The sequence below is a fragment of the Anoplophora glabripennis genome, unplaced genomic scaffold (genome assembly GCF_000390285.2).
Source record: "Anoplophora glabripennis isolate ALB-LARVAE unplaced genomic scaffold, Agla_2.0 scaffold317, whole genome shotgun sequence".
Taxonomy (NCBI): Eukaryota; Metazoa; Arthropoda; class Insecta; order Coleoptera; family Cerambycidae; genus Anoplophora; species Anoplophora glabripennis.
This window is the reverse complement of record NW_019416468.1, coordinates 104,943-117,277: the sequence shown is the minus strand read 5'-3', so window position 1 is coordinate 117,277 and position 12,335 is coordinate 104,943. Positions and strand designations below refer to the sequence as shown.

General features: G+C 33.9%; 1 protein-coding gene across 3 annotated transcripts; it reads left to right on the top strand.

Moving 5' to 3' along the window:
• Positions 1-3,103: 3,103 nt before the first annotated feature.
• On the top strand, positions 3,104-9,520 carry LOC108907013 (leucine-rich repeat neuronal protein 1). 3 transcript variants are annotated; one of them, XM_018710482.1, is made up of 9 exons: positions 3,104-3,245; positions 6,638-7,037; positions 7,266-7,463; positions 7,577-7,764; positions 7,821-8,028; positions 8,123-8,304; positions 8,371-8,504; positions 9,015-9,191; positions 9,253-9,520. In XM_018710482.1, the coding sequence occupies exons 1-8, from the start codon at positions 3,235-3,237 to the stop codon at positions 9,155-9,157; spliced, it is 1,464 nt and encodes a 487-aa protein (XP_018565998.1). In that variant the 5' UTR covers positions 3,104-3,234; the 3' UTR covers positions 9,158-9,191; positions 9,253-9,520. The 3 variants fall into 3 exon arrangements, with proteins under 3 accessions (XP_018565998.1, XP_018565997.1, XP_018565999.1); XM_018710481.1 differs by having other exon boundaries at positions 9,015-9,520; XM_018710483.2 differs by lacking the exon at positions 3,104-3,245 and adding an exon at positions 6,126-6,255 and having other exon boundaries at positions 9,015-9,520.
• The last annotated feature ends 2,815 nt before the right edge of the window (positions 9,521-12,335 follow it).

Sequence of the window (12,335 nt, the reverse complement as noted above, 5' to 3'; positions counted from 1 at the left end):
GTTTCAGTTATAATTTATGCAACCTTTTCGAGTCATATCTTATGAATAGAAAGCAATACGTTACGTATTTTGGACACAATTCTAGTATTTTCACAGCCACTTCTGGAGTTCCTCAAGGGTCTAATTTAGGACCCCTACTTTTTTTATATTTTATTAACGATTTAACATCTCAAATATGCTGTGAAAAACTTTTATTTGCTGATGACTTAAAGTTGTTTGGCAAAGTGTCGGATATTGCGGATTGTCAAAAGTTACAAGACCAATTAGATTTATTAAACGACTGGTGCACTAGTAATTGTCTGGAATTAAATATAATGAAATGCAAGGTCGTAACTTACACTCGTAAATTGCATCCAGTAACATATCATTACAAAATTAATTCTGAGGTACTTAACAGGGTGGACTCCATAAAAGACTTGGGTGTCTTGTTTGACTCACAACTTACTTTCTCTAAACATATAAATGATATTACTTCATCTGCTTTAAAAATGTTAGGCTGTATCGTGCGCAACTGTCAGTTATTTTCAAATGAAATTGCATTTAAGTCTCTGTATAACTCATACGTAAGATCTAAGCTTGAATATTGTTCATTGGTATGGTACCCACGTTACAACTATCTGAAGCTGTCATTGGAAAATGTACAAAGGAAATTTTTGAAATTTATGTCACTCAAAATAGATGGCTTTTATCCGGAGAGAGGCTATAACCAATCTACTCTACTTAACAGATTCAATATTCCTTCTCTGGAGTTTCGTAGAGTTCTAGCAAGTATAAAAGTTTTATATAATTTATTTCACAATAATCTAGAATGTCCATCCCTATTGTGCCAGTTTTGTTTTTGTATTCCTCGTATAAACTCTCGTCAGAACTATACCTTTATTTGTGCTAGAGCAAGGTCGCAGTGTCTCATGATGTCCCCAGTACATATTATGTGCCGAAATTTCAATAAAATATCAGATTTGTGTGATCTTAATTTTAGCAGCCTCAATCAGATAGTTGAAACTGTTGGTATAAGATATGGTGATTTGATTTAGGTTTAATTCTATATAAGAATATTATATGTTCTTTTTTTGGGTATTGTATGCACATACAATATTACTAGCCTTCTGCGTACTTCATTCGATGTGTCTTATATATATACGTGTTAAGCATTGTAACTTTTCTGTAAACAATTTGTCCTATAAATGGATGTTATCTGTTGGGCAATAAAGATTATTATTATTAAATGTAATAACTGTACAACTACATATTCATTCATAATAATTAATAAACTGTTTATTTCATCTAATATTTCTATTTATTCGTTCATAAAATATGCATTTATTACTCGATATCGCCTTTTTCCCTAGGGAGGTATATAAAATACCTCACTTACATCCAGTTGTCCAACTTCCACTTCTACGGTAAAATCCACTTATCTCTTTAAAAACAATGTATTAATAGTGGGAGCAGATAAAAATAATTATAATCTGAATAAAGAAAATAACATTAAACGATTAATTATTTATTAGTATTCATATCAAAATGAAGAATTGCGTTGTGAAATTGGATTCCATTACCAAAAATAGAATGTAAATTGTACACTGTAAATAAATCGGTCTGAGTGAAAGCTTGAATGAAATTATTGAGTACATTTTCACTCAATATTAGGCATTTTGATAATTTTACACATTTTTAATATTTGAACTGAAACTGCTAGTTTCACTCATAAGTTGTATCTAGTCGTACTAATAGAGGAAAACTTTATTCAATCAGATGGACAGAGATGGATATATTATTGAGTGAAATTGAGTGAAAATGAGTCCAACTTTTCTCCCAATGTATGTAGAATACCGTGGTTTCAAGTCTGTTAAATTTGATGCAACATCTGGTGTTCCGCAAGGTTCCGTCTTGGACCCCTTGCTCTTTAATTTATTTCTAATGACTTTGTTGCTAATGTTAACTGTTTACTTTAAACCGACGACATGAAGTTATTTTTCTCTTGCGAGTAACCGTAAAACAAGCAGCAGTAGAGGCAGCATCAGCAGTGTTGTCGTTCAAAATTGTCTTCCCCATCTTGATTTTCTGTTGAACAGAATTCTCGACATACCCTTCAGCTACTGAAGCGTTCCCAATCTCCACAACGTTTCAAAGTAGTGAATTTTGCGGTGTAATATGCTAAGAATATAGCTGCTGCTTTGCAAAATGGCGGTAGTAACTGGAAGTACTACAACAATGGCATTATATTATTTAAAGAGAGGTCCCCCGAACACCCCAAAGCCTAAATTTTCAAAATTGAAATCGAAGTAGTCTCTGAAATATTCTAATGAACCGTTACCGTAAGACAACCTGTATATAACACCTGGCTGATCTTGCTGGTACAAGGGTTTGATTAATTAATTTTTAATTGCTTTTTTAAAAATGCCCACATAAACTGGGAAAAAATTAGATCTCACGGACTTCAACTGTAAGGTATTATTAACGCCCTCTACCGATAACCACAAAAGTAATACATACTATTTCTGAAATACTTACCCGGAAAAGCATAACTCCTGAAATTTCTACCTGTTTTTCAGCAACGTTTAAATTGAAAATCAGTAGCATCTGATCAATGCTTGCATGACTCATTTGCCTTGTTTGGATGTGAGGGTCAGGCATCTGCCATTAAGTTGTGTCCCATTCTTAATGAAGCACCCCGTATAACAATATTTTTTCACATTCATTCTGAAAAAGTAAAAATAAAGATATAATGTTCCCAACTGTTCTAAGTTGGCAGCAATGAGACTGATGTAATCAAACCTTATTACGCTGCAGTTAATAAAAACAAACTGTACAGTCCAAATATTAAGCAAATATTGATACAAAGACGTTGGTATCACTGAAATTATTAATTGAAGTAGATACTGCTCGAAACCAGACAAAATAACGTAATCATCTTTCGCAGCACCAAAATCGCGGTGGATGGATAATGGCTGTTTTTCGTTTAAAAAAAATTCAAATATTTGCCAAGCTCCGTATCAGATCACACTCATTTGTAGCACCTGTAATAAATAATTTTATCTGGTATGTATAGAGAAAATATCGTATTCCCAATATTTGCTCAAGATAAGATAAATAGATTACCCAGTTAGTCAGAATTAGTTGTTGGAAGGAAAATAACGTCAATCTATTTATATTTTTTATACAGTCAGTAATTGTGCGGTTGTGTCAAAACTATGCTAGTGTACTAGTGTCAGTACGATTCCAAAGATTTCAATGCATCACAGGTATGTCTAAATACAATTTTAGGTTAATAATTCTAAGTAGGTTAATTAGCTTTACGAAGTAGGTAAAAAACAGTGTCTACTTGTGCCAATGACATGCCGTAACGATGATCTCATATACGTTTTCGCCCTTATTTTATTTTTATTATAATTCTTGGTTAAGTTAGACGCATATTATTGTGCAATGAAATTTAGATATCGTATCTAAATGACTGATATCATCAAAATATTTATTAACTAAAAAATTCAGGTACGAATATCGTATGTGTGATGATTAAATATCTCAAGGTGTGGCACATATTTATCACTTTTTGGCTTTGGCCTTTCGCTAAAACGTTTTAATTGTATCTGCAAATGAAAAACTTTTGAGTACAACTCATGTCGTACCACAATATCTAGATTTAGCTCATCAGTTTGATCCAAAAGTTATAAAAATAGGCATATTTAATAGATATTAAATGTATTTCCTTATTTTTATTAATTTATTGTTTTTTTGTACATTTTCCTATTTCATAAAAAAATTACAAATTTATTGTCAATGAGTTACAAGTAGCTACGGGAAATAGAAATAAATTACATAGTAATACAAATTTTTAAAAAATTAAGAAAAAACATTTCAAAACACAGTTGACGAATCAGCCAAATGGAATGAGAAAACGCTGTGACACGTTGATTGTATTTTTATTTGTGCATTTTTTTCTATAAAAACTTTTTATACAGGGTGTGTCATGTAACAGTGGTCAATACCAACTTTCTTATTTTAAATACAACGCCCTGTATATTATTCAATTTTTGGATTCTTCAGAAAACTCTAGACTATTTCGTGTACTATGTCCTATACTCCTATACCTATCTTCAACTGTTTCGGAAATATTAAGTGATTTCAGAATTATTGCAAAGATTAACATTAAGAAAAAATTATTTGATTACAAAAATTCGCTACAACACACTCAAAAACTAATAAGTAATACTGTTTATTTATTGATAAAGTAAAAAAGCAAAAAAAAAAATGTCAATCAATTTTAAATAGAAATTTCTTCTAACGTTACTCAACATCTCAGGCGTGACCGATCTAATCAAAGGGAAGTCGAGGGGTTTAGTTTTGTATACAATATTTTTGACATATCCCCATAAGAAGAAGTCTAATGGTGTCAGATCAGGGGAGTGCTGGCCACTCCATCGATCCTCACTTCCCTATCCACCGATTTGGAAATATTCGGTTGAGGTACTGTCGGACATTGATTTGGTATGGAGCGGTGCTCCATCTTGCTGAAACCATATCATATTCGTTGGAACTTGTGGGTTTGCTGGATCAAGACATAAGTTTGTCAAAGTTGGCACGGCAATATTTTGGAGCAGTGCTAAATAATTAACGCCATTCAAATTGCCATCAATGAAAAAGGGACTTATGATATGATTTCTAACAATTCCTGCCCAAACATTAACCTTTTCAGGGTATTGCGTATGTTCTTTTGTAATCCAGTGAGGACTTTCCCCAGACCAATAGCGACAATTTTGTTGATTAGCAAGATCGTGAAGTGTAAAGGTGAGTTAGTTTCATTTTATGGGGATGCATTTTATTTTCTTTTAATATTCGAGTGATCGATGAATGGGGAATCGAACATGGGGATGCTTTTCGACTAGAAGTATGTGGGTTTTCCTCAAACTCAAGCATAATATCCAATTTGGTATCATCACTTATTGCATTGTCAGCTGCTTTTTTATCTGCCTTACATGTCTAAGCTACTAATTGTCTTTTGAGATATAGGCGGCAAATTTGTAAATTTTTCATGAAATAAGTGAGCAACTTTAATTTGTGTCCTTGTGTTATGTCCATAACCAATCATCTGTAGAACTGTTATTTTGTGCATTTTTGTTAAATGAACCATTTTTCTGATATGCAGTTAACGAAATTCAAACGACTGTAACACTGACAACTACTTTCATTCAGGCAGACAACACGTTGCTAAGGCCAGGCGTTTTAAACAAAAGTAAACAAGACTATTTATAGTTTTCTTTTATTTCATATCAGTAAAAAGGAACGCTGAAATGGTTTTTGCTTACTTTCTCATTATCAAGAGCTAAATGGGAAATAAGCATTGAGTGTATTGTAGCTTGTAGCGAATTTCTGTAATCAAATAAATAATTTTCTTTTTTTAATGTTAATTTTTACAATAAATCTGAAATCACTTAATATTTCCGAAACAGTTGAATATAGCTATAGGACATTGTACATGAAATATGTCTAGAATTTTCTGAAGAATCCAAAAATTGAATAATATATAATAGGGCGTAGCATTTAAAATAAGAAAGTTGGTATTGGCCACTGTTACATGACAGACCCTGTATAAAAAGATTTTGTTGAAAAAAATGCGCAATCGACGAGTCCGAGCGTTTTTTCGAATACGTCCCCATTTATTTATTGAATTTATTCCATTTGGCTGATACACACACTATGTGATTATGGTTCATTAACTTTACTATCTTACGGCATAAGCTTTAAGAAACAAATTTCGCAGAAAGGATGCGTCATATGTTGTTATTTAGGAATGTATTCCTCTTTTAATTAAAAGCAGGCACTTTTACCAATACGTAGCACCAAATTTTATAGAACTTAAGTAAATCCAATCTATCAATTTGAATGTTAACCTAAATTTTGCGTTTTCTAACGGTAATATGTTTATGGTAGGTATAATAAAACTTGACTGGCTTATCGCAAGATATACTAAGTCGATACTGAGTCATTAGTCATTATCTACATAAAAAATGTGTTATCATACTAGGTACTTTGTTAAACTATAGCCGTGTCAAAAACCTAGAAGTTAGTGGGTAATGTAAATACGAACTAAAATATAAAGAAAGAAGGTCAACAAAATTATTGGAAGAGAGGAGAAAACTTACGAATTAATATTAGAAGTGAAATGACATTGATAATATACCTAGAAAAAGAAGAAGAATAAACAGCTTTAAGTTACAAACATGAATTAGTACACGATCATAAGCAACTACATGGGTAAATATATTATAGCTAATTTGATTTGTTGTTATAGTAAACAAAAAATATTGACAAAACCGCTTTAATAATAATTTGGTGGGAATAAAGTTTGTTAAACTTATAAGGAAAGTAGCTCTAATGTTTGCACACTTTTTGCACATTTAACCATGAAACAAAAAAACTTAAAAGTTCCCTGATTGTTCCTGTCTCCCTGAATTTTTCAATTAATCTCTTCACAGTTGATGAAGTTAATTCATTATTCCGACAATATTTTGTACGAAAATTGCGAAATGTAGCTGACCTCTATGTTTTAAATAAAAAATAAGCTTATACATACCATTCTTACTATAACATTGCTAACCAGACCTAATAATAAAAGCCTTCTCTTTACATTTTCCAGAATGAAGATACTAATTTTCCTAGCAGCTGCCCTTGTAGGATCCACTTTGGCGGACTCCGACAAGCTACCCTTCTGTAAGATCTGCAAGTGTCACTTCACTAACGACGACGAGCAAGCAGACGTGACTTGCACCACGAACATCATTTACAACATTTTCGATGACTACTACTGGAAAATCAATGGAACGAACGAGTCCTACGCATACGCGTCCATCAACTTCCAAAACAACCAGTTCGGCGACCTGACCTATATCTTCCCGCAGTCGAACCTAACGTACCTGAACCTGGCCAACAATGACATCAATAAGATAGCGGATAGCGTCTTCCAGAACTTGCAGAACATGAACACGTTGATCCTGAGCTACAATGATTTGGAGATCCTGCATCCCGATGCCTTCAAGGTAAACAGTTGATTTGTTTTTTAATTTAGGGTACAAGAAAATAGCTGTGTCAACTTGTACTGTCTGTATTGTTGTCTTTTCAATATTTACGTTTATAATTATTATCCATAAATTATTGTTAAGAATTTCATCAACATCAAATTAAAAGATATTGAAGAAACTGTTTATTTGCGAAGATAACATTTTCTCTACGAATAAGTCTTAAAAATGGTATTATTTTTTTTGTAGGGCGTCTATCAGGAGACCAGACTGCTGCCCCTTAGAAGTTTGAAGGAGTTGCGGCTGGACCATAACAAACTACACACTTTAAATCAAGACATCTTCGAGCACACAACCGACATAGAAATTTTGGATTTGAGTTATAATCCTATAGTAACCATAGATCAACACACCTTGGCGGCTATCGACAGTTTAGCTTACTTGAAGGTAATGCATTTTTTCCAGCAGAAATTGTTTTAGTGCTTTGATCTTTGATGAGTGGAACAATTTTTGTGTTGCCTTTCATCTTTCATGTAAATTAATAATGGTTTCTGTTCTAGGAGTTGTATCTTCAATATACCGAAATCACCACCCTTCCAGACAATATGCTTCACACCCCCAAGTTCCTCGAAGTGCTAGATTTGTCAGGAAACCCCATCAGCAAACTACCCGCCACTCTACAGCAAGTCCACAAACTGACCTCTCTATACCTGAACAACACCAACTTTGATAATTTGACCGAGGAGAAGTGGGTATATGACCTACACAGGAAAAACTATTTTTTTCATTGTCTTATCGTTTCAGTGGTTTTCCTGAAATGCCGACAGTGAAAGTGTTGCATCTTTGCCGGAACCAATACTTGAGTCACTTGAAGAAACATTCCCTAAGTGGCCTGATCAATTTGGAGGAATTACACATGAGTGACAACATCGCTTTATCCCACATAGATCCCTTAGCAATGGCTATGATCAGGAACCACACGGGAGGAGCCATTTGGCCACCCATCAAAAAGGTATATCAAATTTAAAAGAGTATCTTCTCAATAATAATCAATCAATCTCACACAAACTGAAACACAAAGTGTCTAAATATTATATTTTGTTTAGCTTCACATCAATAACAACAAGCTCGCCTATCTGGACAGCGATATCATAGCTAGATGGGACGGTTTGACACACCTGGACATCAGGGCAAATCCGTGGACTTGCGAGTGTGAAAATCAGTGGTTGATTGAGGATTTGGTACCCATATATCTGAAAATTGATGAAGAGAGCGCGAAACAGGTTCAGTAAGTCATAGTTGTGTCATTCATTGGTTTGCTTGTTACATGTGAAAACGTTGTTTACCGTTGCAGATGTGCAGCTCCCATTGAGATGGAGAGGTTTTCATTTTACGAATTGTACGAGAAAAAAAGCCACATGAGGTGTTTGGACATGTATGGTGCAAGGCCTGAGAACGATGCCATGATGCTAGTAGGCATCTTAGCAGGTAAATTTATTTATTTATTTTTTAGACCTTTGGTAACTTCATTTTGTTCTGACACCAAAAGGGTTTAATTTCTTTACTAATGCTATTACAAGAGAGTCATAGAAATTGTTTGTGACTTTTTTGTCACATGGTTTTACTTTACAACACACCACTTGTCTAGAAACTTGGGGATGCTATTTACGAGAAATTTTTTTGGTTGAACTTTTAACCATCTTTGAATTATCTTGAAGAATCTTAAATGTTTTTGATACTACAACGAAATATGAGATGATTGCTGCTTCTATATTCTTCGTCTTTTTGTAATGGACATCCTCAGTTTTGTGGCCAGGTGGACAAGGAATGTTACAAATTGGACACGACAGTATCTGTAAATGTTCTTATAACAATTCATATTATACATATGATGATTTTCCACCGACTTGTTTCGCTCTAAATATTGCTGGTCATCAAAAGAGATGATCTTAAGTGTTGGAAGGTTTTTTTAACTATGTAAGTAATGTCTTCTTCCAGGTGTTCTAATAGCGATTCCAATGCTCCTCTTCCTAGCCTTTGCTTATCAAAAACGGTGGTTCGGATTTTGCAACCCCTGCGACAAATCTCCAGCAGCTTATTCCAGAAGATTCTACGATAAAACTCCACACGAAGATTTTTAGAAGAACGTACTATTTATATTTCTGTGAAACTTTGGTAAGGCCGTATTAGACCGATTACAAGCAACGTGTAAAATTTGAACGTATTTTTTTTTTAGTTTTTTTGGATATTTAAGTAAATTTTTATTCTAAGAGCACAATTTTATTATTGTAGTTTAGATATTGTATTAAAGTATAAACTTCTGAAAAACACGCAGGTGTCTGTTTTATCAACCCCTATAGTTCAAAGGGCTTTCTCTGTTTTTTTATTCTTAATAGGTTTAAGGAAAAAATCCAGCGAGCATTGTAGTATTATTATATTTCTGTATATTGAATTTTATATGTATAAAAAATTATTGATAAAATAAAGATTACCATAAAATTTGTTATAGGCCTTTTTATATAGAGGGTGTAAGGGCGATGCTCATAATAACAAGCATTCTAATCGCAAGGATTAACCCGGAAGTAGGTGATATGTGCGGGAGAGGTGTGGCACATTATTATTCGTAGGCTGCTGTGTTAAGTTTTACATTAAAAAAACTTATTTTATTTATATTTTTATTTATTCTTATTATTGTACCTCTGGTCCTTTGTATCACAATTGGCTACGTCAAACAGTCAAGTTTTTCACGATTTTTTTCATATTCTTAAAAATGTTTGGTCCTTCATTACTTAACAAGAATTCCTTTTAACAGGAAATAACACACTGGTATAATGAAAAATAATGAAATACTTTTACATCTAATAATCCTCCTGAACAACACATTTTACACATAAATTCTTTGTACAGGATGTTTATTTTACAATTTATTTAATTTACTTTTATTTGTTTACTTTAATATACAACTGCCCAAAAAACTAGTTACACAAAGATAAATACAACAAAAATTGTATAAAAATATATAAATATACGAATATATTGAATAGTAGCGGGCTGAGAACTGGACCCTGAGGTACTTCAGAACAATTTCGAGGGTTTTTCACAGATCTGTTCACATAAACCTGTTCACAAATGTAATTATAGTAAAATCAATAACATTAACAAAATTAGTTAAGATAGATCTACTTCCCACGAATTCATGTTAATAAATCGAAAGGGCCCGCACAAAATCAATCCTTGTCGAATTGGCTAAAATTTTGCAGAGTTATAGTTTTTAGCATTCTGATCAAAAGTCACAATGGCCCCAAAGACCAGTTATGCATAGTTTCCGAGATATTGGGCCTCAAAGTGGGTCTTCTAGTAGGGATGACTCAGTGAGTCTGACCAACATTTCATATAAATAGTATTACCAGACTAGATGAGGCATATTAGGGTTTTTGGGGTCGCTGAATCCGAATATGGGTGTCGCATGACTCTGCAAGGTGACCTAGAGGCCATTTCAAAGTCAAACCAGGAATAAATGATCAGAAAAATCGCTAAAGAAACATGTACAAGTTTTTGTGATCGTTGAATCCGAATATGGGTTTCGCTTGGCCCTTAGAGGTTCTTGCAATTCACTTAGATATCGTTTTAAGATCGTTTCAAGATCACACACACACACTCACATACACACACACAAACGATCTCAAAGTGAATCTCTAAGGGCCAATTCTTGTAATATCAGAAAGTTAAATCACAGAAATACTACATTTTTTAAACATAAGAAAACAGGAAAATGGTTTTTTTTACTATATTACCTACACATGTAAGAAATTTAAACAAAAAAGAATGTAAAAGAAAAATTAAAAAATATTTAATCGCAGCCCCACAAAAAAAAGTATCGGATCTGGTATTCAGACCCATCCGCTGAATCCAAATCTGCCTTCAGATTTGACCCAACGAGTTTTCGGGAAAATTCAAAAAACATGTCAAAATTCACAAAGAACGTCATTTATGATCGACAAAAGTTATTTTGTGAATTTTTACCTGTTGTTTGAATTTTCCCGAAAACTGAGACCCGTTGGGCCAAATACAATAAATAAAATTACTTTCGTTAAAGAACAAATTTTAATTTTTAATTTAGCGGCAGTAAAAATGATTTCAAGACATAGGCAGTAAATGTGCCTGACAGTTGTCACTAAAACTACGCCTTTAATGTCGATCGTGGAAAAATATTATTTTAACCTATGCATATGCTGTCTTATTACTTTTTTGTGTTAACTTATACTTCTACAATTATTTTTCTTTCCTCTGGACCTGCGCAAAAACTTTTGAGTATTTAACATGAAACTGAAATAAAAAAATAAAAATTCACTAATTATTCATTTCACACTCGCTCTAATATCCGTTTTCGTTGTCTATCATCTGGGCCTTCGGTTCCGCACAGTTTAAAAATCAATTAGCGTACCACCCCACCTTTACCCTATTTGGCCCTAATAAGGCGCTTTCGAGTGGTGCAACGACGAGGGGCGACTTAAAAAACGGCGCTCCTCTTCTGCCCCCCACGCAATTTGCAAGTAAAAACTAAAAGATGTCACTTATATGAAGGGCCGTGCTTCCGACATCCCCGCATCTCGACCTTATCGTCCCGAGCACCCTCAGAGGCCCTCGGCGCACAAAGAACGCAAAACAAAAGATAAAGGTGCTAATACAAGTAACGCGGCGGAAGTTCCTCATTATGAGCCGTCTTCGGCTCCCATTGAGGGATCGTATTGTTGTGTAATTAGGATCACAGTTTTATTTTCATTATCCGTTGGCCTGTTTTTTATTGTCTACAACCGAACATATTGGTTCAGATTTAGTAGCTAATCTTTTAATAGTACCTCTTTCATTCGCGGCGTTGCTTCTACGTAATTTGCATACAGTCTCAGCTACACACTCTCCGCACTTGTAATGAATTTTCACAATCTTCACTCGCTCTCCGTCGTATAGCAGTCCATTTTCTCTAACCGCAACGTGTTTGCTACAACATGTAACTCTGTACAATGCTGCCAACTCTTCGGAATGAAAATGGCGCACAATTCAAATAATGCGTTACTTTTCTTCCTAATTGTTCCCTGATCCAGATACCAATTGAATTGCGTATTGGTGGTTGCTGGGCACCTTAGTACCTCGTGTTAATAAACCGGCGCGCCGTTGTCGTATTGCTATACATGAAGTTGAATGTTTTGATACTTGTTTTCTCGGAAATGGTTGAGTTTAGGACCCAAGTTTTTTTTGTTTATTTTAATGTATTCTATAGTCTGTTAAAATAAGGCAGTCAAATTTCTAACACCCTGTATT